At 40.9% G+C, this 24289-nt stretch overlaps 2 protein-coding genes across 5 annotated transcripts; one reads left to right on the top strand and one right to left on the bottom strand.

The window, feature by feature from the left end:
* Positions 1-2517: 2517 nt before the first annotated feature.
* si:dkey-13p1.4 (transmembrane protein 151B) lies at positions 2518-8025 on the bottom strand. Its single transcript, XM_054614213.1, has 2 exons — positions 7460-8025; positions 2518-5047 (listed from the first exon to the last, which is right to left on the bottom strand). Exons 1-2 carry the CDS (start codon positions 7589-7591, stop codon positions 3428-3430), a joined length of 1752 nt encoding a protein of 583 aa, XP_054470188.1. The 5' UTR covers positions 7592-8025; the 3' UTR covers positions 2518-3427.
* A 102-nt stretch (positions 8026-8127) lies between these two features.
* Positions 8128-24012, top strand: rpap1 (RNA polymerase II associated protein 1). Of its 4 annotated transcripts, none has more exons than XM_054614180.1 (27): positions 8128-8217; positions 8536-8735; positions 8939-9087; positions 9542-9634; positions 9894-10080; positions 10198-10362; positions 10511-10741; positions 12608-12723; positions 12846-12944; positions 13467-13568; positions 13650-13817; positions 14032-14211; positions 14479-14613; positions 14729-14899; positions 15313-15470; positions 15637-15807; positions 16262-16457; positions 16627-16736; positions 16916-17111; positions 17364-17510; positions 17711-17853; positions 18115-18547; positions 19869-19987; positions 20079-20310; positions 20472-20648; positions 21247-21303; positions 22971-24011. In XM_054614180.1, the coding sequence occupies exons 2-27, from the start codon at positions 8540-8542 to the stop codon at positions 23118-23120; spliced, it is 4281 nt and encodes a 1426-aa protein (XP_054470155.1). In that variant the 5' UTR covers positions 8128-8217; positions 8536-8539; the 3' UTR covers positions 23121-24011. The 4 variants fall into 4 exon arrangements, with proteins under 4 accessions (XP_054470155.1, XP_054470156.1, XP_054470157.1 ...); XM_054614181.1 differs by having other exon boundaries at positions 8164-8236; positions 22971-24012; XM_054614182.1 differs by lacking the exon at positions 8128-8217 and adding an exon at positions 8247-8323 and having other exon boundaries at positions 22971-24012.
* The last annotated feature ends 277 nt before the right edge of the window (positions 24013-24289 follow it).

Below are 24289 nucleotides of genomic sequence, written 5' to 3'. Positions count from 1 at the left end.
GCATGGAAGCTACTTTATTTGATTACTTTAATTCTATGTTACTTTACTTTACAATATAAATAGTGTGGCCTACTTTTTTTTCTTTAGGAACCAATCACTTTTCAGACAGATCTACAATAAATACAAGGTGACAACACTGGTACAAAGTGTGTTTACTACAGCACTGATGAACATGGAAGCTACTTTATTTGATTACTTTAATTCTATGTTACTTTACTTTACAATATAAATAGTGTGGCCTACTTTTTTACTTTAGTAACCAATCACTTTTCAGACAGATCTACAATAAACACTAAATACAAGGTGACAACACTGGGACAAAGTGTGTTTACTACAGCACTGTGCTGATCTGATGAGCATGGAAGCTACTTTATTTGATGACTTTAATTCTATGTTACTTTACAATAGTGTGGCCTACTTTTTTTCTTTAGTAACCAATCACTTTTCAGACAGATCTACAATAAATACAAGGTGACAACACTGGTACAAAGTGTGTTTACTACAGCACTGATGAGCATGGAAGCTACTTTATTTGATTACTTTAATTCTCTGTTACTTTACTTTATAATATAAATAGTGTGGCCTACTTTTTCACTTTAGTAACCAATCACTTTTCAGACAGATCTACAATAAACACTAAATACAAGGTGGCAACACTGGGAGAAAGTGTGTTTACTACAGCACTGATGAGCATGGAAGCTACTTTATTTGATTACTTTAATTCTATGTTACTTTACTTTATAATATAAATAGTGTGGCCTACTTTTTTTCTTTAGTAACCAATCACTTTTCAGACAGATCTACAATAAACACTAAATACAAGGTGACAACACTGGTACAAAGTGTGTTTACTTCAGCACTGTGCTGATCTGATGAGCATGGAAGCTACTTTATTTGATTACTTTAATTCTATGTTACTTTACTTTATAATATAAATAGTGTGGCCTACTTTTTCACTTTTCACATTGAGATTAATAGTACAAAATATCATCAACAAATAAACTATGATGTAGGCTATTAGTATGTAAAATGAACAATCTATTACATTTAGCTCCACTCCCTCTGTTAGATCAGCTGAGTCTGTAAATGGTTTTTAAAAAACTTCTCAAAACCCATTTCTACCGTCTTGCTTTCCTTGTAAGGGGCCTGTAATTGTATTATTATCTTATTTTATTTTATTTTTCTGCATTTAACTGTATTTGTACACTGTTTGTCTCCCTGAATTATTTTTCATTTTTCTGTATCCTTTTTGTGGTTCCGCATCCTGTACAGCACTTTGTAACTCCGTTTTAAAAGGTGCTATATAAATAAAATCTTACTTACTTACTTACTTACTTACTTACTTACTTACTTACTTAATGCATCACACATTTTAATCCAGTAGGCTATCATTGGTTATATATTATTCCTCAATGGCCAATTCTGCTTAATGAGCAGCCAACTTTTCCTTTTGTTTTTTTAAGCAGGCTATATTTTGTTGCTTATATACTTAGCCTAAGTCAAATTTTGAATGCAGGACTTTTACTTGGAACAAAGTATTTCCCTAGTGTTTCATTGCTACTACCTCTCCCACCACTGAGTTATGTGGTAGTTTGTTAGCTAAAAATAAAAGTATTTAAGACATGCTCTAATGCAGCCACACTTAAGAACTAAGACGCCAATGTCACTCATCCAGTCCACATTATTAGCTGATGCTGTTTTGCTGATCATAAAGCAACCAATAGAGGTTTGAGAATAACTCTTAACTCACTTACTAGTTTTTTATTTGGCTTTCAACTGACATGTTGCTCACTGAAGTTTCTACAACTGAGAAAAAACTCCATCTGCTGAGGAAAACTGAGATGCATTTAACATTTTTTTGCCTTTCTTTTTTGCCAAAGTACTGTTGAATGTCCCCATGAAGAAATATGAATATAAATAAATCAATATTGTCCTCAGCAATATTGCCATCTAGTGGTCAGCAGAAAGAAAGTACAGGGAGATATCACAATATGTATTTGACAGCTGTTGTTACTTTGTAGATTCAGATTTTCAATATAAATTACAAGGTCATCTTATTAACATGATGCATTGTTATAGATGAACTACTCCAACAACAGCATTACAGTGCTACATACTCATTCATACATCAGTTATAATAATCCTGAAAAGTAATATACTGCATAGTATTGTAACATTGTACAATTATTTTGGTCAGAAAGTACTTTTACTTGTAACAGAGTATTTTTGAAATATTGCTTTTATCATAGTTAAAGTATAGAATTGCTTCTATTTTGCCCAGATGGCACAAGATGCTGCAATCACACGTAGGCTTGCATCAATGGTTTATTTGTACCAACCACACTTTCTGTAGCAGCCACAAAGACTGGTTATTGGTTGAAGTCATTGCATGTCAGCGTAGTTATTCCAGTGCTTCTTTCCTTCTAGTTGTACTTGAGGAACCAGTGAGCTGAGAGTATTTGTCACTTCAGATTAACATGATCACAGGAGGAATTATCCCTCTTCTTTATTCTTCTTATTCTTTATTAGCACACAGAACAGGGGCCGTATACATTTGTTTGTGAATTTAAATTTAAATATTGAAATTTGCCACAGTGATATGATTCAATGTATGAGTTAATCAACTAATTTGAGTGAATAAAACATCATGTTATTCCCTTCAAACAGACACGGTAAAAGTCACAAAACTGTTCGTCAGTACAACTTTTATTGCTTACATTTTGACATTCAGTTCATGTTCCTACTCATCATAACGCTCATCAATAAAAGCTTTGTGGTGTTTAATATAAGTCTTTGGAAAAACAAACAAACAAACAAACAAACGAAACAGATATTCGTGTCTTTGGTTTCACTATAAATCAACTGTGGCAAAAGACAATAACTGATGGTAATGACATGCAACTTTTCTTTTAATCATTCTCACCTCTAAGTGGCACAATTCTTACACGTATAATAACACATACAAGGTCAATGTAAGAACCAAGTTTTGTGATAAAAACATTAGGATGCGGAGGTCGTGCAGTTTTCATGTCTAAGTGGCATGTATGCACCATTTAATCAGATGATTATTGTCATTATACACACTGCAGCTGACAGACGCTGCTGACACTCGGAGAGTATGACACTGCAGAGGTGCAGCATTTAGATTCACTACATCTTGTTTGTCCCACACCTGCGTCTGTTTTCATACTGACAATTTAACTGTAATAATATAGACATGTGCAATTCCATACGAGGAATCTTTGACTTTTTGTAACTGTGTTAAAAAATAGAAGTTTCTATTACTTCACGTACAGTGGATTTTTTTCTGAAAGAGCTCCATAAATCTTCATTGATGTCTTTCTGTTTATGGAGCAAACAGAGACCAACACCATCCATCATTACTGATTTGAATCTATTTTGTCTCATCAATAAGTGTCTATGTCCCTCACAGATCTGTCTCCACACAGGAAGACCCTCTGCGTATGTAATATCGCCTCACTTCCCTCCCGTCCTCGCTGCCACGGGCCTCAGACCGATGCACAATGAGAACTGGGAAGAACCGGGCGTCCCTATAAGTCGGCGGACTCTCGCTGAGCGCCAGCTGGCTGGAGTCAGACCGGCAGCACTGCTCGTCCACACAGCAGGGGTCAGTCAGGTTGCTGCTGCGGCTCCTCCACAGAGCCATGGTGCGATGGGAGCCGTACATGCGGCAGAGGGAGAATCGAGACGTGTCCGAGGAGAGGTGGGAATGGAGCAGCGCTCCCCGGCAGGAGAAGATGGAGGAGCAGCTGGAACTGGTGGTGGTCCTCCTCCTGCCTCCTCCGTCACCCTGCCCGTTCGGCTCCGTGCATTGCTCGCAGTCCTCCTGGCTTTGCAGAGCGCCGTAACTCTGAGCAGTCTGGCTGCTGTCCAGAAGGAAGCAGTTTGAGGATGAGGGGCATTCTGTGTCTTGTAGTGAGTGAGAGTCTGCTGCGCTCATGTTTATCAGCATGGCCTCTGAGTAGCTCGGGATCACCTGGTGGTTACAGCGTATGTGCCACTCCATCTCAGTGCTGTCCAGTGTGTCTACTCTTGGGATAACACAACCAGTATTATTCCCCAGAGGGGAGTCTTCATCTAGAGGAGAGGGACTGTACTCTAACCCAAATAGTTTCTCTATGCGGTAGTGCACATAAGCAGTGCGGTACTCAATAAGCACCCTCAGAGGCCAGGACAACATCAGCAGAGCTGCCAGCCAGAAGGCGACCTGAGAAGCGTACCAAGGCATCCTATCTGGGTCCACATAGGCTATTAGGTTTTCTCTGAAGTCCACATTCTTCAGCTGCATCCCCTCCCTGGCCTCCATGTAATCGTCCAAACCCTCAATTTCAGAGAAGAACCTGGCTCTCTGGTTGAGGTAATCATTTTCTGGACCGGCCTCTGTGAAGCTGAAACATTTGGTGAAGCGCAGGCGAGTTGCCGGATGTCCCTCCAAGCCTCTGAGGTCACGCGACACATCTTTCATCCCACAGTGGCCGTAGTCAAACTCACCCTCAGCCACGTGGGTGTTCACTCTCTCATGGTACACCTGCGTGGTGGTGTATGCGTCCCCGTTACGGTATCGAGTGACTTGCCGAGTCCGTCGCACAAAGTGGTAGCTGATAGCCTTCCACCATATGCAAGGATGGGCCTGTCTCATCCGCAGCACGCGCTCATACACACTGTCCACGTCGGCTTTGCTCTGCAGCTCGCTCCTGGCTCTGCAGTGCCAGCACTCCACCATGTATAAGACGTAGAGTATGAGCAGGAGGGCCACAGGGATGTAGATGTAGCCGTCAGAGCAGGGGCTGTCGTGGTAGATCATTGAGTGTCCTCCGACGCCCATCCCAGAGGCCCCCCGCAGGGAGGAGGTGAAGGAGGCCGTGAAGGAGGAGGTGAGGGCCGAGTTGAAGCTGATTTTGGTGACCCGGGTCAGCTGACACCAGGCCACCGTGCCCAGGCAGCTGTACATGAGCAGGGAGAGCAGCAGGCAGCGCCAATGGGACTCCCGGCAGACGCAAGCACCCAGGGACTGTTTCACTGGACGCTGCTGCAGAGAGAGAGAGAGTAATGAGAAAAAGGTACTTAAAGCGATGAGGCCCTGAAACCTGGCGGTGACATGCAGTAGAAATGCAAATGAACGTGGCTCCGCTCTGGACTGCCAAGCTTTCCCATAGCTAAGCACAAAGTAAATCAAACTAAAGAAAGCACAGAGGAATTAAATTAAAGCCACCCAGTGTCCCTAGGAGGCTGTGAGTCAAAGCAGCTGACATAAATAAATATTCAATGAGATGTTTTCACATTTTTCTTTTTCTGAAATTAATTGAATTTATATTGCACATGGGCTAATGTACTAGCTGGTAAAGTTGTCACATTAATATCACACCTTAGCACTTGTGTAACGTGTGATTTATTGTTACTTACCACGCGTATCTTTTAATAGAGACTTATAGACACCTTGAACAGATAATATGCTATAGCCACGGAATAAATAACAAATTAAATTAAACCAAAATTAAACGTTGACCTCATTCATCAAGGAAAAACGTACGGTTCTAAATGTAAGGATTCACTGCTTCCCATTTTTAGATGTCACCTTGGACACTGGGAACGTTCACTTTTTTCTGATATTTAAGGATAGAAAGTAGTGAAAAAACTAATGAGATAGTTATTGATAACGGAAATGATAAGTATATCTACTCGAGTGGAGTACTTAAGTAAAATATTGAATAACTTGAACTCTAAATGACTATCTCTATTTTATATAGTTTAAAGTGAATATAGTGAATTATGACCCACATGTATGAACTGTATGTCAAATAATTAAAATGAGCTCCACCAGGACAAATTATGTTTATATATATTAACCCATTGGGTAAATATAATGAAATAATATCATAATAACATAAAGCTTACAAGGGCCATTCTGTTAAAATTAAATGTGATACACATTTTACATGTAATGTAGTATTTTTAAATTCTAATTTTGATACTTTTAGTCAAGAAAAAAATCTAAATACTTCTTCCAGCACTGCTAGTACAGACACGCACACACAACTCTGATCTACACTCATCTGCTGAGTATTGGGTGGAAAGCTCTGGGCAGACAAACGGAAACAGAAAGTGCTTACATTCAGCAAAGACACAATGGCCTAAAGCTATTTCATCAGTAACACTAACAGTAAAGGAAGCTCGGGTGTAACCCTTTGTGCACAAAAAGAGCAACCGAGGACTGACACATTTAATGTGTGTATCTGTGTGTTTAAGGGTTTCACACATTCAAAGTTTTTTGATCCCATCATGTCACATTTAACATAATTTCTATATGACTTAATGGTACTTTTTAATGTTTTTGGTTCTTGTGTTGATAATCGTCCTCATGAGATCCTGTGTTCTTGTAGACTACCTATGGTGTTTTATGGAGTGAAACAATTTATGCTGACAACCAGCCCATCCATTACTGCGCTGACACAGGGGTGGGGATGTCACTTTGCGGGTTCCACCTCAGTTATTTATGGAGCAAACAGGGATGAATTCTTGTGTACTAGAGAGGAGGGCATTCATAGTCCAGGCCTCTGGGCTGCAGACATTACGGACCGCATACAGTTTAGATGTGCAAGAGGCTCACTTTAAATAGTGCTTCTCAGTCAAATGTCTAGTCAATTTAAGGTTATACTAATCCCCAAAATATAAGCTCTAATAAACTAAATCTGTATGCTGAAGATAAATATGACGCTTATGAAAAAGACACGAGTTGCTTGTAACCAAATTGTACTTTAATCTTCTCTGCAGTATAAAATAGGACCTGGCAGTTACATGGACAATGGCTCTGAGGTAAGACAACTCGTGCTCTCTCACTATCTGTGCATGGCTGGCTGCACACAGCCAATTCCCCAGATGGAATCAAAGTAATTATTCCATGACAGTAAAGACAGAGGGCATAGTGGAGCAAACACAGACATATGTATGTACACCTGATCAAAACTTTAAATCGTGGTCTGACTTTGCAAAAAAATATTGTTTGCTGCCTTAACAACTGACTTTCTATTATGCATGCATTTGTGAGAGTATCTTTCCACATCAATGGATTCTACTGCCACTATGTGCAATGGAATACTCTGACATTCATCACGCAGAGAGGCTGTGTTGCTGCAGGTGGAAGCAGAGGAGAGAATGTCAATATATTTTGTTCGATCACAGAACTGGAAATGTATGTGTTTTAAATCTAAATTTGCTATTAATATATTTTTTTAATGAATTGATTAAAACATGCTATGCTTAAGGAACTTGCACTTAAGAGTGGGCTTATTTGCTTATTTATTGCACAACAATAATGTTTTATGCATAATTGCTGTTATTTCTGATACTTTTCTAGCTGTAGGTCGCCTGATCAATTGATAAGAACTGCTTTTTCTCATTTTTAAGGTTTTTGTTTAATAACAAGCTACTGAATGACTACACCTACCTCCTCCAGGACATCCCTCTCAGCTGGGGAGTCCTCCTCCTCCTCCTCCTCCTCCTCCTGCTCCTCTCCCTCAGCATCATTGGGAGTTCTGGCCGCCGCGTCCTGCACCGGATCGGAGGAGAGCATGCTGCACTTTTTGCATGTCAGAAAGCGATGTTATAAACTCACTCCTTCCTATTGACTTGCTCTGTTCCCTCTGGGTTTCTCCCCCTTTTTGAGCCCCCTCAGCCTCACATCGTCTGGGCCGGAGCCAGCAGGCTGCTGCTGCTGCACGGAGCGGGGATCCCGCGGTGGTGCCGCCTGGACGGACGGAGGGAGGCGGGGTTGAGGGATTTCACCGCAGCAGAGGCAGCAGAGGTTGACCATTATGCAGTGAGTGCTTGTTGTCAGTGTCCAAGTTTAAATGATCGAATGAAACCACACACAAACATCACTGCGCAATGTTGATCCAGATGATCCAGAGGAGGATAACGCAAGATAAAGCTGAGGTATGTGGTGAACCCTGCGAGTTATAATACCAACAACTCAGATACATTGCGTATGCCTTCTACGCCTCTAAATATCCGTGTACTATGTGGAATAAATAGGGGGATGTAGAGAAAGAAAAATCGCTGCGCCTTCCTTTATGTTCATTCCGGCCGAGCTTTTATTTTGAAGGCAGAGTTTGGTGTCACATTATAAACCTTCCGTGTGGACTACAGAGAGAGTGTGTCACGCTGGTACCACGGACCATCACTTAGCCTTAGCTGAAGGTTAGCTGCTGCAGTTGTGGTGTGTTTTCAAACAACACAGACTGCCGTTTTGTGGTGACACAGTTTGGTCTTGTGTTGGACAGTTTTTTACCTTCAGCTGAGTGAGGTTTGACATTTAAAGCTAACATCAAGCTAGCTGTAGCTAACAGTGAGTTACATTCATCCCAGGTGTGCGTCAGGTGTAAACGTCACTCACGTAAAAGCAATGCCTAGATACTGATAGTAACATGACGTTAGACACGTGTTTTGGTTAGTTGACTGTTTGGGTACAGACGGACATGAATCATTGTATTTAATATGATCTGTTGTGTCCTTTAGAGGGATGTTGCGGCGTCCAAAGCCGTCCGACTCTGAGGCTGACCTCCTCAGGGAGCAGGAGAAGTTCCTGACCTCTGGAGCTCCTTCTGCGGCCAATGTGGTCCGCAGACCTGACAAGAGGAGAGGCGAGGCTGGAGGAGAAGGAGGGGGGTGTAACAGGGAGGATGAAGGAAGACCAAGGGATGTTGTTACCATAGAAGGTAAGAGAAGTGTCTTGTTTTTATCTTTAATTATTGAGATTTAAAAACTCATCAACAGTTGACATTTTGTGGGTTTTCTCATGCACAACATGAGGCTAAGGTGGTACTAAATAGGCATCTGTTACACACATGTCAACAATAACAACAATAGGCCGTATGTGCTAGTATGTAAGATAATTGTATAGCTTTTTTGTTTCCTCTAGATCTTCCAGACGAACTCCCGACTCTGACACCAGCCCCTCCTAAGAAGTCTCGATTCAAAGCCAATCGTGTTACTTTTGAGGATGAGGATGCTGGGGAGACGCTGGACAGACATGACACTCACATCAGCGCTGTTCTCTCCAGAATAGTTGTAAGTACATTACATTACATTACAGTCATTTAGCAGACGCTTTTATCCAAAGCGACTTACTATAAGTGTATTCAACATAGAGAACTACTAGTCACCAGAAGTCATAAGTGCATCTCCTTTCTTAAACAAGCATCTAAGAGCAAAAGTACAGTGCAGAAACAAACTAATACGAATACAATAAGTGCTAAGTGGAAGGCTCAGGGTAGTACTTCTTGAAGAGGTGCTTGAAGAGGTGAGTTTATCAAATCAAAAGTTTATGCAAATGCCAAGTTAGAATTAGTAACTCTGTGCTTATTAAAGCAGCTTTTTTCCCCTGTTGGACCTCTCCAAGTGTATATGCATCTCGTGTTTTTACTGATTTTCTCAGTAATCCAGGTTTTGCTGGTTAAGCTAATTGACAGTGTTTGTATATATTATTTTATCATTGGATCTATATCATTCCTCTTTGTTTAAGGAAAGAGATACCAGCTCTACTCCAATATCTCTACCAGCACTTACAGGCATTGCTTTCCCAAAAGTATTGCACCGTTCAGAAACCAGCAGTCAGGTAAGAAAACTTTAATGCCAATTCTTTATAATGGGTGTGATTCTTACAGGGTGTAAAATGTTTAATTATAAACATGGCAACAGACTCTGGCCATTTACAATGAATAGCTTCTCTTAACGTGCAGAATCTCATGTTACTTAAAATAACTTTAAACTTATGAAAATGTACTATTCAAGCTGTTTGTCCATACTCACATTGTATCATCACAATAAATAGCATTCAAATAGATTTTTTAAAGTTCATTCATCCTTACGACCAGGTGCCACTATCTTCCGCTGTTGGAAAGAAGAGTATCTTTGCGCGTCAGATAGCAGCTCAAAGACTAAAGGAGGGAAAGACACCTTTGCATTGTGCACCTGAAGCTGCTCAGACACCTGAACACAGAGAGCAGAACCTGCCCACTGAGACCAGCATGGATACAGATCAGTGTGGTGCTGCACATGATCGTGAGTAAATGATATTCGCACGTTAGCGGATATTTTCGATATTTGTCTATGGTATCTTTATCCATAGAACCCCCTCTTCACATTATTTTGGTCTCCCCTCTCCTTTCCACTTGCCAGATCCAACTGCAGTCTCAGGTCCCAGTTTGCTGTCTGGTCAGGGGCTTGGGGTCCCAGATAGCTCAGGAGAAACCATGAGGATCCACAGTGAGAACCAGGCTAAACTCCAGGCCATGTCTCAGTCTGAGATACTACAGGAGCAGAATAAACTCTTATCTCAGCTCGGTAGGCAATCATGTTGTCAACATGACGGTTTATTGATATTTAATATATATTAAGATGAAGACATGATACATGTTGAGCTTGTATTATAACTAGTAAAGGACATTTTGTTGGTACGACTGTGTGTAACACGATTATTTCTGCTTCCCAGATCCTAGACTAGTGGACTTTGTTAGATCTCGCAAAGCCCAGAGCGTCCCGTCTTCTGCCTCCGCATCCAAACAACCCCGGGGCAAAAGCAGCAAGGACAATTTTCCTCTTGAAGACATGAGCAGGGAGTCCGCCTCCTCTGGTGCTGCTGTGCTTTTTCAGAAACCCCGAGAAGTAGAGATGGAAAGAGAGGAGGGGGCGGAAGATCTGCCAACATCACCTGCTGTGACGGGTATGATGAATTTAAAAGCAACCTTTTTATCAGGTCTACTTTCTCTCTGCTGCAGCTGGAGATATAAATGAATCAACAGCATCAAAGTTATGGGGATGACTGTACTAATATTTCACACTACTTATTCCCTCCGTAGGCTTGTTTTAAATTACAGCAGTGGAATGTAACAAAGTACATTTACTCAAGTACTTTGCTTAATTACAAATTGTAGGTACTTTACTTGAATATTTCTATATTATGCAAGTTTATACTTCCACTCCACTACATCTCAGATGTAAAATTTGCACTTTTGACTCAACTGCATTCATCTGACAGCTTTAGTTACTTTTCATATTACAATTTTCCCAAACCCTTGTTGTCCACTGACAACCATGTATCTCCAAATATGCTGATTTTGAATGTGGATGTTTGTGATAAACTGAAGTTTCCCTATATGGGTTGAGTAAACATCCTTAAGTTCAATTTAAAATACCTCTTGGATACATCGTCACATTGCTGAAAACAGGGCTGTTTGTGTGAGCTATTAGTTACATGGTTCTCACAGGAAAGCAACGCTATAAATATGTATGATGATCTTGCAGAAAATGGTGCATTGCTGTAGATTAAGCTACCAAACAACGGCATATAAAGGATGTCAAGTTATCACAACCTTAAATGTCTACAGCAGTAAAATGCATCCAAACACATCATATATATAATAAAACACTGACAGGGACTGTTTTCCTGCATGATGAGTACTTTTGCTTTGGATACTTTTCAGCAAAGTTAGCCGATAATACCTTTTAAGTTATAAGGTTTTAAATGCAGAACTTTTACTTGTAGTATTTTCACAGTGTTGTAGTACTTAAGTTGAGGACCTGAGTACTTCTTTCACCACTGTTTAATTGTAACCTTGTTGCTGAGTCTATCAAATTATTTTGACTAGTGGTATATCTTTAGGGAAAATCCCTAAATGTGCCACCTTCAAGAAGACCATCACACCTGGCTGGCTGCTAGCTCTCTCTGCCTCCTGATGTATCTCACTCACTTCTCTTCCCTTCACTCTCTCTGCTCTCCCTTTCTCTCAAGGATCCATTCTCTTAATTGTATAATTTATGTACAATGCTTCTGCTGCAAGGCTAAAATCCCCACAAAATGCTGATCATTGACTTCACTTTGTATGATTAGCAGAGAGGCCAGACTGAGCCAGAAGTAGCCACTCTCTGCAATTAAGTTACTGCAGATCATTCAAATAATACTCCCGGTCCTGATGAAAGTGTTGCTAATGGATCTTATCAAGACAGATCTTTCACATCATGTACACCATCAATTTTACAAAATTTGTTATAAACAGAGCTGGTTGTGTAATTCTGTTATTCTGGCCAAAGATGATTTATAAGTTGAGTAGAAGTTAACACTCAAACCACTTGTCTCCTTTATGGTGAAGGGAATCAATAAAAAAAAAAGTCAAGTCAATACCTGCACACACTCATCACATCTGCATTGATTTATTTAAAAAGAGTCATCATTTTGGTCTCATGGACCTTTCTCAAGACTTATGTCAGGGTGATTGACTTTTTTCCTCGCAAAGATGATTTACTGCCTTCTCTACCTCCCAATTTAGAGTAAACAACCCTTGTTTTGGGTTGATAATAAATAGCCAGACATTTCTTTAGCTCCTCACAAAGTATCTTTAATCATAGCTGTGGGAAGGAGCGATGTTGAGGGTAGTGAGCGCAGGAGTAGTTTGTGTTTACAGCAGTGACGCTTGTTGGAGTTGTCACTTTATCTGTGCTGGCTACAACAGACAACAGTTGGACCAATTATTTCAAGAAATCATACATAGTTATGAGTCTCACTTTTACCCTTCTGTGTGTGCGAATTCAGAGAAGGACCTGCTGCTGAAGCCTAAGAAGGAATGGGTCCACATGGATAAGCTGGAACCAGAGAAGCTGGAGTGGATGAGAGACTTGCCTGCACCCAGAAGGAAAGGAACCGACAAGGTAAGGAGATATTTATGTTGACACCAGCAGATGCTGTTTTTATTAACTTTAACTTAAAGCTTGCATTTTATTGAGTTTTTTTGCGTTGAGTCAACACATTCTGTGGTTCTGTGTACTGATAGGCCATGCAGGCTCGCTTTGACTTTGTTGGGACCTTGATTCCACCCGATGAGGATCTGCCCACCCATTTAGGCCTGCACCACCACGGAGAGGAGCCTGAGGTCAGTGGACAAAAAGTCAACAAAGTCTCATTTTATTCATATTATATCATTTCTTATTTTGACGCCTTAATGTTTAAAGTCTGATAAAATGTTTGTAACACCATCAGATCTATTCTTCATGATTTTCTTTTGTGTTTAATAACTGTGTTTGGCTCAAAAAAGCACAATGACAGTACCAGCAAACTGCAAATATGAATTCTGATTAGTTCTGAACTTTACCTGTGATTTCCTGTCTTGTTCATTTGAATGCAGTGTTTTGTTTGGATCTGTTTCTGTAAATAGACCTTGGGATAATGTAAAAGTATTGATTACATTTTCTACAGAGAGCATGTTTGTAGCCTTAAACACAACCTGTTTTTCAGTAAAACTGATTGTCATGCTACTTTTTATGAGACCTGTAAAAAAGTGAAGCATCATTGTGAACCTGAAAACCAGATTAATCTCAAAGTTATCATTGAGACAAGGCTCCAGGTCTTCCAGTATGAGATGATTTTAATCCTAACATTGAGGATTTCTCTGCAGCGGGCAGGTTACTCCCTGCAGGAACTATTCCTGCTGTCTCGGAGTCAGCTCATCCAGCAGAGGAGTCTGGCCCTCGGCACTCTGGCCAACATCCTCTCAAAGGTACATAAACAAACACACACAGTGTAACTGCAGAGGCACATGTCTGTAGTGACTCAAGTGGCTGATCTTCTTACCCATTAGGCACATGCTGGAAAGTACGGGTCAGTGCTAAAAGGCAGCGTGGTGTCCACTCTGCTCGACGCCGGCCTGCTCTTCCTGCTCCGCTTTGCATTGGACGACGGTGTGGAGGGAGTGATGTCTGCAGCTGTGCATGCACTTAAAGCACTGCTTGTGTGTGAAGCCGATGAAGTAAGACAATCCATTCAATCATTCAGTCTTTTTCATTCGATTGTGTCATTTTATCTGCAAAGACTGCTAAAGTTTGATTAGCAGCTGCAAAATGCAATGCAAAAAAAATCCGGCCAGAAACCCAGAAGTGAAAATTGTATTTGTAGATGTGATAATACACTTTGGTTTTCTGTGTTGTCCCTCGTGTTCATATATAAATTGTTTGCCCTCTCAGGAGTGTTTGGACTATACCTTCTCCTGGTTTCGCGGCCTGGCCTCCTTCCCTCTGCTGCCGTCTGCTCAGGAGGAGGAAGAAGAGGAGGATGAAGGCCTCCCAGAAATTTTGAAAGAGACGGCCAAGGAGAAGGAGGAGAGGAAGAGTGATCATGATGTGGCCAGGCAGGATGTTGTCAAGGTAAACATGTCTACTTTTGACTTGTTTTCCTTGGCTTTTTCAGATGTTTAATGTACCAGTGCTGAAGTGTCGGATCAAAACATGCCTGTCTGAAAATATAAGCACCATTTGAGTGCAGAGGCTCACTAACAGTGAGCTTTCCTAATCGCATACTTAAAAAAAAACTTTTAGTACATACTGCAACTGCCCTTACATAGTACTTACTGTTGCATGCAGTTTGTATTCAAGAAGTTTTGTAGATTTAAATGATTATTTTCTGTGTTTCAGGGTCTGTTAAAGATGAAACTGCTCCCCAGGCTGCGTTACATCCTGGAGGTGTTCCGACCTTCTCCTCCAGTGGTCCAGGACGTCCTGCAGATCCTGACTCGTATCGCCAGGCACTCCTCCTCATCTGCCACCCAGGTGACAACAATACTCGATTCACTTGATCAAATTTTTGTCAACAATGCTTGTAGTACAATTTACTATTGTCTATATTTATTATGCCAAATTCAGTAAGATTGCATTTCACTCACAGGTGCTTGAGTGTCCTCGCTTGATGGAGACGGTGTTGTCAGAGTTCCTTCCAACTTCCTGGACGGCGCCATCTTCTCCCATTCCTCAGTCTGTTTACGGACTCCCACTGGCCAGCGCCGTGAAGCTGTTGAGAGTGTTGGCGACCTCTGGCAGACATGCCTGTGCCAGACTGGTCAGTGCCTCTATGGAATCTATTAGGGCCAGTGAAAGCAGCCGTGGTTAATAGCCTTTATAATGTATTAGGACGACTGTGTGTTTTAGAGAGGTCTTTAAGAACTGGATGAACTGTGTCCATACTGATGCAGCCTATATGAAAGTATCCAGTGGTGTGTGAAGGGTGTTGACACCTTTTTATTTTATCATGTCAAACCATTTGTTGTGCATAGTACAGTATGCGCATCTGTCTGGAATCCAACCTATGGGATTACTTAAAATTGTGACTCTCTGTAAAATACAAAGAGTCAAGTGGAAAATAAAATACTGTTCCTGATTTGCGTATTTGTAGCCTCATGAAAAGGACCATATAATCAGTATCCAATTTTCGATCTGAATTATTCCTTTATTCATTGTCTCCCCTCTCCCCAGTTAAACTCTCTTGGAGTGAGGGAGCGTCTGCCTCTTCTGCTGAGTGCTGATCCCAGCGAGCTGCTGCTGGAACCAACCGAAGCCCTCCGGATCACCACCGAGGCCTACAGGCTGTGGGCTGTGGCAGCCGGCTACGGACAGGCCTGCAAACTATACATGCAAGTGAACACTTTCAATCTGACCACCAGGGGCAGAGAACTTCCTCTTCAGGAGTAGAAAGTAGCCTGATTAGAGACACTGAATTTGTGAAACCGTTTCATAATTGCTGTACTTACTCCCCTGCTGTGCTCTTCTCTCACGGTTCTTGTCATTATGTTTCCACAGAGATCTGTATCCAAGCCTAGCGAAGACCTTACAGTCGGTTCACACAGTCCTGGCCCCCTCAGATCCTCTGTTGCCTTTGCAGCTCCAGCGGGTCCTGGCTCTGATTTCTCTGCTTACACAGATCACACACACAGCTGGTTGCCATCAGGAGCTACAGGCTGGCATGCTCAGGTACAGATTAGGATTATAGGGGTTTTCAAAAAAAAAAATCATCACACAACACATTTGGATCCTTTTTTATCTACATGTCTAGAGCTGCAACAATAAATCAATAAGTTGTCAACTATTAGATATATCGGCAACTATTTTGATAATAGATTAATTGGTTTAATTAATTTTAAAAGAAAAAAAGGTTAAATTAACTCATACCAGCATTTTATTCATTTTTGGTGTCTTTGCTACTCTGTACAGCAAAATTTAATATCTTAGAGTTGTGGACAAAACGAGACATTTGAGGACGTCAACTTGGGCTTTAGGAAACACTCATCATCTTTCATCATTTTATGACATTTTATAGACCGAACAACTAATTAATTAAAGAATACTATAATTGACAGATTAATCAACAATGAAAACACTTGTCCGTTGCAGCCATAAACACATTACCGTCTCTGTTTTACCACAGCTCTCAGGGAGAAGAGTGCCCTCCTCCTCCTCCAGTGTCTTGGGGTCATGTCACAGGGTTGCAGGCATCCTTGTTGGGTCACTTGAGGGGCTTTGTGAAGAGCCTTGATAATCCAGTCCAGGAAGACATCAGCCTGGCTGTAATACCAGTTTACTTGGTCTACATAGAAGCTTACTACCATCAGCTCTCCAGACAGGTAGTGCTTCCTGTTGCATTAGGACAAATCAAGTTATACTTTCTATAACACATGTATTGTTTTCTCTCAAGTAGTTGTCTTAAAATTTGACAGGTCCACATCAACATGGTTGAACTCTGTGTGCTTAAACAAGCTATGAATCCATTATCTGCATGACTCTCTTCCTCAGAACTGTTTCAAGCCAGTAGAGACCCTTCAAGAACTGGAGCGACTGGTGTCCGAGGTTCTCCTCCCCCTGCTGTCCCACAATGTGGTTCAAGGCCTGATCAAGAACCTAAAGTAAGTCTGACTTACTGTGAGACCAGTGTAGTCCTTGTAGTTCATGTTGTCAAATAATGATGTATGAAAACTGATGGCAGTTGCCTTTGTTTTGTTCTTGACCTTTATCAGAACAGTCTTACAAACCATCAATTTGTTGACAGCTTTTTATATTATTATTATTATTATTTTTACCCCAGGTCTTCGTCAGTGGTGTGTAATGTCCAGTCTAGTCATCTGGGCCCAGAAACAACTCCCAGCCTCCCTGGTTTGGCCTGCCCAGGATGGAGGGACCGCCCGGGCCTTGTTGCTCCTAGCTCCCCCTTCCCTCTTCTCACAGCCCTGGGGCTTCTCCTGGAAACAATCACAGGTCTCCACAAAGGCCTCAGCTGCAAGGTAAATATTTTGGGAGAGTTAGGGAGACCTTGAGGTAATTTCTTATCATTACAGGGTCGGACAATAATGAGCCAAGAGATACAAATTACTAGTTATTTTCATTAGATCACTGCTAAGCACAACTGCAGTGAAAGATGAAGAATTAATAAGTAAAATTATCCAGTGTTATCTTTGGTTGCAGCCTCTTAAAAGTCTTGTGCACTCAATGGCCAAAATTCCATATATTTTATCTCAACCCCTTTCCCTCTCTAGTTCAGCGGCCTCCTCCTGTCAGAACCTGTGATTGGTTACCTGAGAAGTACCAGTCAGGCTATGCCCATCCTGTCTCACACCAGAGCCTGGCTTGTCCGTCATGAACACCACCTCCTCTACCTGCTGCTCCGGCTGGCTCACAGACTGGTATGCTCCAACTTTTATCGAAGTGCCATAAAATATTGTGTTGACCTAAAGCATGCAGTTAAAGCTTTGTTTCAGGCAGCAGCATTATCTTCTGCTGTTCTTTCAGGTTGTGCTAGGTTCTGTTACAAACCAAATCCACCTCTCATTAGTAATGCATAATAACACTACTCCTAATTTTCACCTTTTTTGTTCCTTCTCAGGTTTCCATTGAGCGAGAAGTAGCCAAGTATGCCTCACTGTACCACCAGGTGGCGCTGGTTCTGCTACCATGGTTGTTACCAGGCAGTGAATTTCTGGGACATGAACTGCTGTCCACCATCATCTTCAACAAGGACTTTATATCGTAAGTCTTCAGTTTCTCATTCTCTAATTTTAATTTTGAATTGATTGCCACTAAGTGCCAACACAATATATCATGAGAGCCTTTTTTCTTTTGTTGATACCGTACGTTCTTTCTTAGTAATCGTTTAGTGCTTGAAAACAGGCCTGATTATAATCTAATTTCACAGATTATATTATATTCAAAGTAACATTTCTTTGGAATTTTATCAATTTAGCACATGATCCATTTCAACCAAAAGGGATATTCCTGTTTGCTTTCCAGAGAGGGCCAAAGTGGAGGACCTGAAGCTGTAGAGCTGGGAGAGCTTAAACTCCAAGAGGAAACAAAACCCCAAACCTCTCCCTCTCTGCAGACTGTCGGAGCTCTCCTGAGAGAAGCCTGCATCCAGCTGCCATCCATACGAGGCTGCTTCCTCACTCATCTGGCCCATCTGGAGTCATCCGTACTGACGTCCCGAGACGCTCTCCTCGGTCGCAACCCCTGGATCAGCTCCCATCTCCTCCCAGAGCTCACTGGTCCCACCGTGCCATCTGATTGGCCTTTCCTCCCTCTCGTCAGCCTGTATGAGCGGACAGGGGTCTCCGACGGAGGAGGGTTAGAGGTGGAAGACCTCCCACAGGGGGCTCTGCAGGCGGTGACTCATTGTCTGCAGTGGTTGCTGCTGCTGGAGGTCTGGAGGGAGGAGGCACTAAAGGTACAGAAACATGTCAAGTCAGGTCAATTTTATTTTATTTTTAGCAGAACTATCGAAAATAATTGTTTATTGTTGCCTTGATAATCATTCACCAAACGTTCTTAAGGAAAAAAGTCTGCTTTAAACCCACTTATGCAGTTTTCAGGAAGACTCTGACATTGATGAATGATTTCTTATTTGGGATTTATTCTTAGGTAAGAACAGAGTGTACAGACCCAAAGTTTCATTATTTTACAAAGCATTATGATCTTCTAACATAGAGAAACACTACACTAAAACTACACTTAACGAGTAATAGCATCCCATACATCGTTAATTTATATCCACTTCTGACACTACTAAATATGGCAGCTCGTTTGGTATTTACTTCCTGCAGTACCTCCACTTCGAAACAATTGAAGATTTTTAGTAATCATTTATTTTGGTCCGCAATAATAATTTTTCAAAAAGAATGCAAATATAAAATTAAAAAAGAAAAGATATATGCTCGATCTTAAGCATATTGTACCTACCCAACAGGCAACCCTGACACTACTAGGTTTACAAAGACAAACCAAAAGTCCCAAACATTTTATACAAAAAGTGTTTTACCACCTTATTTTTAAAAACATTTTATATTTTCAAAGTGGACTACACAATCTTAATTCCTCCTTTTAAACATACATACCATACGTACCCAACGTACCCTAAATTCATACAGGGGCTGTGTCTGATTTCAGACTACCTCTGAGTACAGTTATGAAGCAAATGATTTATTTTAATATATTGTACTTTTAAGAACAACTACATCACAACAGTTTAAAGCATGCAAGTTGATAAATGGTGTGTTGTTTGGTAATAATCCGACAGATTTACAATTCTTAAAGCTCCCTTCTGTAGCATGAAAATGTGATTTGTGTTGGTTTTGTTTGTGTTTTCCCAAACCTCCACACAGAAAGTAATATATGGACCTATGAGAAAACAATACAGTATAAATATTATAAACTTTTGCTCTGGTGCGCCTCCCTCTTGTCAGTTAATTAAGATCAACTGGCAAATGCCTTCAATGTACGAGGACAATGACATTCAACATTGTAAGAGCACATTGTTCTCAAGAATACATTAAAGCTCAAACCTAAGAAGATATTGGTGAGTGAATATATTTTTGTTCAATATATACCATGATTTATATTGATCCTCTGGTTGTCCAGCTTCTCTTCTAGTGTTTTTTTTGTCAGGCATTATAACTATTATTATGATTTTTATTTTTATTATTATTAGTTATAATTATCTATCTATTTGTTATTGTAACTAACCTCCAGAACTTTTTGTCATCTTGTAGGTGATCCTCCCTGTAGCAAAACTCGCCCGCCTGTCCTGTGTGTTCCTGTGTTCCAGTGACTTGTTCCTGGAGAGACCTGTTCAGAAACTGATGTGGGGTCTGTTCAGACTGCTGACCAGGTCTGAAAATGTTCGATATCCTTATACCTTCAATACCAACGCTAAATTGAGCACAGAGAACAAAGTCAAACCGAATCTCTTCCATTTACAGGCGATCCAAGCTGGACTCTTTGGACCTGAACGTCCCTCCTCCTGGTCTAGCTTCTTTCCAAGACCTGTACTCTGCTCTTTTGACCCAGTACGAAGCTGTGTCCTTCGGAGACCGGCTGTTTGGCTCCTGGGTGCTCTTACCCTTGCAGAGGAGGTACAGCGCCATCATGAGGCTGGCTGTGTTTGGAGAACATGTGGGGATGCTGAGGTCACTGGGAGTCACTCTGGAACAGGTAATGATGAGGAAGTTCCTGCTTTTATTCTCATTAGTGGCCTTTTCATGGGTTAAGATTACTTTCAGAGTAATTTAACAATTGTTACCTGACACATATTCTATGATTAATTTCTGACCGATTTGGATCAATTTATTATCTTTCTGTCTCTTTATTTGAAGCTCTCCATTCCTATCGAGCGGTTCACCTCCCCCCCTGAAGACTCCCTCCCTCTCCTCCATCTCTACTTCCGCTCTTTGGTTACGGGGACCCTGAAGCCTCGTTGGTGTCCTGTGTTATATGTGGTTACCTTGTCCCACGTCAATGCTTTCATCTTCTCTCAGGATGCTGCAGCACAGGTACAGCACTATATGGCATCCATGCAACTCTAGCCCCTGAGTTTTTTAGATTATTTAGTATTGTTAAGATTTTGCTCTGTACATTTATGATGTCAGCCACAGTAAAAAAAATACCACATATGGTGTCATTTAGCAAATCCAGAAGGTGCTACAGCTGCATTTAATAAAAGGTTGGATTTGCGTGAGTGTTGAGTGTTATTGAGTGTAGTATTTTTACGATGATTTATGCACTTTTTCTTCACCAAATATGAGCTCATTGCTCAAAACTCACGTTATTAATTAACTGTCAAAGGGGCTTCCTCTGAGTTGGTCTCACAAAGTCCACTTGACTCTTTCATGATCCTAAACATTGATTTAAGTCATGTTTTGTGACTATTATTTAACTGTGAGGTTTTGGGGTAAACACCCAAGAATAAGAAAAACATTCAAGGGCTTAAACTTAACTGCTTCATTCACAGTGACGTTTTTTTTTTTTTACAGCAGTGTTGCTGAAAACGCTAATGCATGCAGGTGTAGAGTCAAATATACACTTGAGACTTAAAGTGCGTCAGTACATCAGTGAGGCCTTTGATCTTAAATCCTCTCGTCCTTTTTCCAGGAGGTTGAAGCAGCTCGACACAGTATGCTGAGGAAAATTTACTACCTGACTGATGAGGTACTTCTCTACTTTTTGTAATCAACTGCCTCCTCCCCCTCATCCTTCACTCTCTCTCTGATCTTTATACGCTGCGTTGTGTTTATTGATTTCACCAACTCCTCCCCTCGCCTCACATGTAACTTTCTGAGGGTGTTTTTCTCGAAAATCTCTCCACATTCTTTGGCAAATCAGTCTGTTTCTCATCTTGTGCACCACCATCCAAGTCACTGCCTTGCTGCTGGGCATTTTTTTACATTTATTACACTGAATAATGTATGTATGTAAATATGTAAGTTTTTCAAAATTTGCCAATAATGACTTTAGAATATTATTTCTTAAAAAACAACTTTTTGAGCTGTTGTCAAACGCCCTGTTTCTATTTATTCCTGTTGGTCACTTTGAAACTGAACCACTGGATGAGGCACAGCTGGTTGATCATGTTAAAAAGAGGGAGTTATCTATACGATACCCCCTCATTTCACTACAAATTTCACTACTAAATAAGGTGGTAGCTGGCTGGAGGGAGATTGTCAGGAGATCAACTGGAAGCTGGAAGTTTTCCTACTTGCTGTTGGCAGCTGTCAGTCAGCTTCATGAAGGCAGTTTAACAAGTCGCAGCTCAGAGCTGCTGCTGACAGACGGGCAGAGATGTTAGCTGAAGACAGAGTCAGTTTGAACTGGATGACAGAACGCTTACACGTCACTCATGTCTTGCTTCCATTGGGGATTCCCAGTTATATCTTAATGATTCTCACATTGTTTGATTCCTGTCATGCGGTGAATTCAGTCCATGCAAGTATACAGCAGCTGTTATGTTTTTTTTCACTATGAAAAATATTAAATTTCATGTTCACATTTTTTACAATTCGAATACATATTCAAATTTAGAAAATTCCCCAACTTATAGTTGTTTTCTTAGTTTGAGCTTTTCTATAATTTCACTATCATTGAATAGAGTTGCAACATACACTTGGACCAATTACAATTCGAATACATATGTCTATTAACTTTGACTGTGTTTGAGCAACAACCTCCCGTTGCTGGGTTCGCCTGAAGTCTTATTTCATCCATATTATTTTTCCCCAACCGAACATCAGACAGCCAGCAGTAGGCTGGCTAGTGGAGTAGCCTCAGGTACTAGCTGGGTTAACTTAGCTTCCGTCTAGGCTCTTCTCCCTCTCGTCCCTGGGGCAGTTTGGTCCAGCATGTCTGGCTAATTGGTCGGCCAAAGTCCGCTGCACTTTATCCCCATGCTGTTATTAAAACACTTGGGGACTTCAACTCCAACAGTCACAAATTAGTGAGTGGCGTCCTGCAGGGCTCCATCCTTGATCCTCCTCTTTTCAACTTATCCTTCCCCTTGGCTACATTATCAGCAAAAATAACATTAGCTACCATAATTAATGCAAATGACACGCAGCTTCTCATTTCACTACCCACTGACAATTTCCAAACTATAGTCTCCGAAGGCAGACTATAGTTTGGCTGCTCAGACCTCTCTGCTAGCTTGCTTACTAGTTTTTATGCATTCTCAATCGAAACACATAGTGTTCTGGTGTTAATATCCATGTTTAATCCTTCTTTCAAATTAGTTAAACTATTCCACAATTTTTCCAAATACATCCTGGCAACCACCACCTCTACTGCTCTTCTCACCTCCTTCTCATTCTCTTTTTCATTTCCAGGTGTTGAGGAACCACTTGTTGCTCTTTCGTCTGCCACAACAGCGCTCAGAGTTTGGCTTTGATTTGTATGAGCAATTGCCTCCAAATAGGGCAAAGCGTCTGGAGAGTGTCCTGAGACAGCAGGATAGCAGCGATGACAAAGGACACTGAAGGAGCAGGGAGTGGAAAATAAAAAAAGTAGTTAGCCAGAAACGGCAGTTCAGGAGGAGGGACAATATGGGAACGAGAGCAAATCGAAGGAGAGACACGAGAAGACGATGCGGAAAAAGAAAGGACACAAAGTAAGACATTAATTTAAAAAATGTTTAAGTTTCTCATAAAGGTCACAAGAAAATCTTCTGTTGCCTTTCCTCTTAAAAGAAACACAACGAGATAGATTTGGCCAGCCCTCTGCTTCGAGCATAATAAAGGTAAAGTTTACAATTTAAGACTATATTTTACAGACTGTCAGTGGAAATGATCTGAAAGTCTGTTAAAGTTTTGGTATTCTCAGATTACCTAAACATGTCTGAACTGAAGCACAACCAGTAAAGTCAACCCAAAGGTTGAATACAAATACTCAAAATGAAGTGCAGTTGCAGCAAGGTGCAATTCACACAAACCTTTCCCATGAGCAAACAAGAAGAATCTGCTTTCCTCGTAACACCAGCACTTTGCCAAAGTCGGTGTGTGTCTGAAACAGTCCAGGATCATTTTGGCATCTCAGAGTAAAGACATGTTCTACTTTACAAGTGCCTGAAATTGTCTCTTTTGTGAATAAAACAGGTTTTTAAGTTTGTTTAACCTCAGTGTTTTATTCTTTAATTACAATGCCCGCAATTATGGCCAATAAAATATAGCTGAGTTTGTAGGAGCTGTTTTTATAGACGAGCACGCCACAGATGCAAACCACAGAATTTGACCCAAAAAAACACAGCAAACATACTGTTTTCAGTGGGTTTAAACTAATTAAAGTTGAATTAAAACCCTGGCCAGCCTGGGTCGCTTGGGAATGTTGAGATAAGCATTGTTCCCTCTCAGTGTGCTGATCGATCACACTCACTCTGAAGCACTTCACAGACAAAGGACCTATTTGATTTCTAGTGAGGCTTCTCTAACTGTTGCCAGTGTTAAATCAGTTAGTTAGATAACAAGTTCTGCTGCATAACATTCACAAACTGATGACATTAAACTAATTATGTAACCAGTATATATGATGTTTCACTTGGATTTGGATATTTTTAGATATAACTTGAATAAGAGAATATATAGTTTTACTTTTATACATATTCTGATTAATAAAATATACACGTTTACCGGAAAACCTTGTAAATCAAGTT

Source organism: Anoplopoma fimbria, chromosome 15, assembly GCF_027596085.1.
Source record: "Anoplopoma fimbria isolate UVic2021 breed Golden Eagle Sablefish chromosome 15, Afim_UVic_2022, whole genome shotgun sequence".
Classification (NCBI taxonomy): domain Eukaryota; kingdom Metazoa; phylum Chordata; class Actinopteri; order Perciformes; family Anoplopomatidae; genus Anoplopoma; species Anoplopoma fimbria.
Note: the sequence above shows the minus strand (reverse complement) of the source record. Positions and strands in the feature narration are given on the sequence as shown.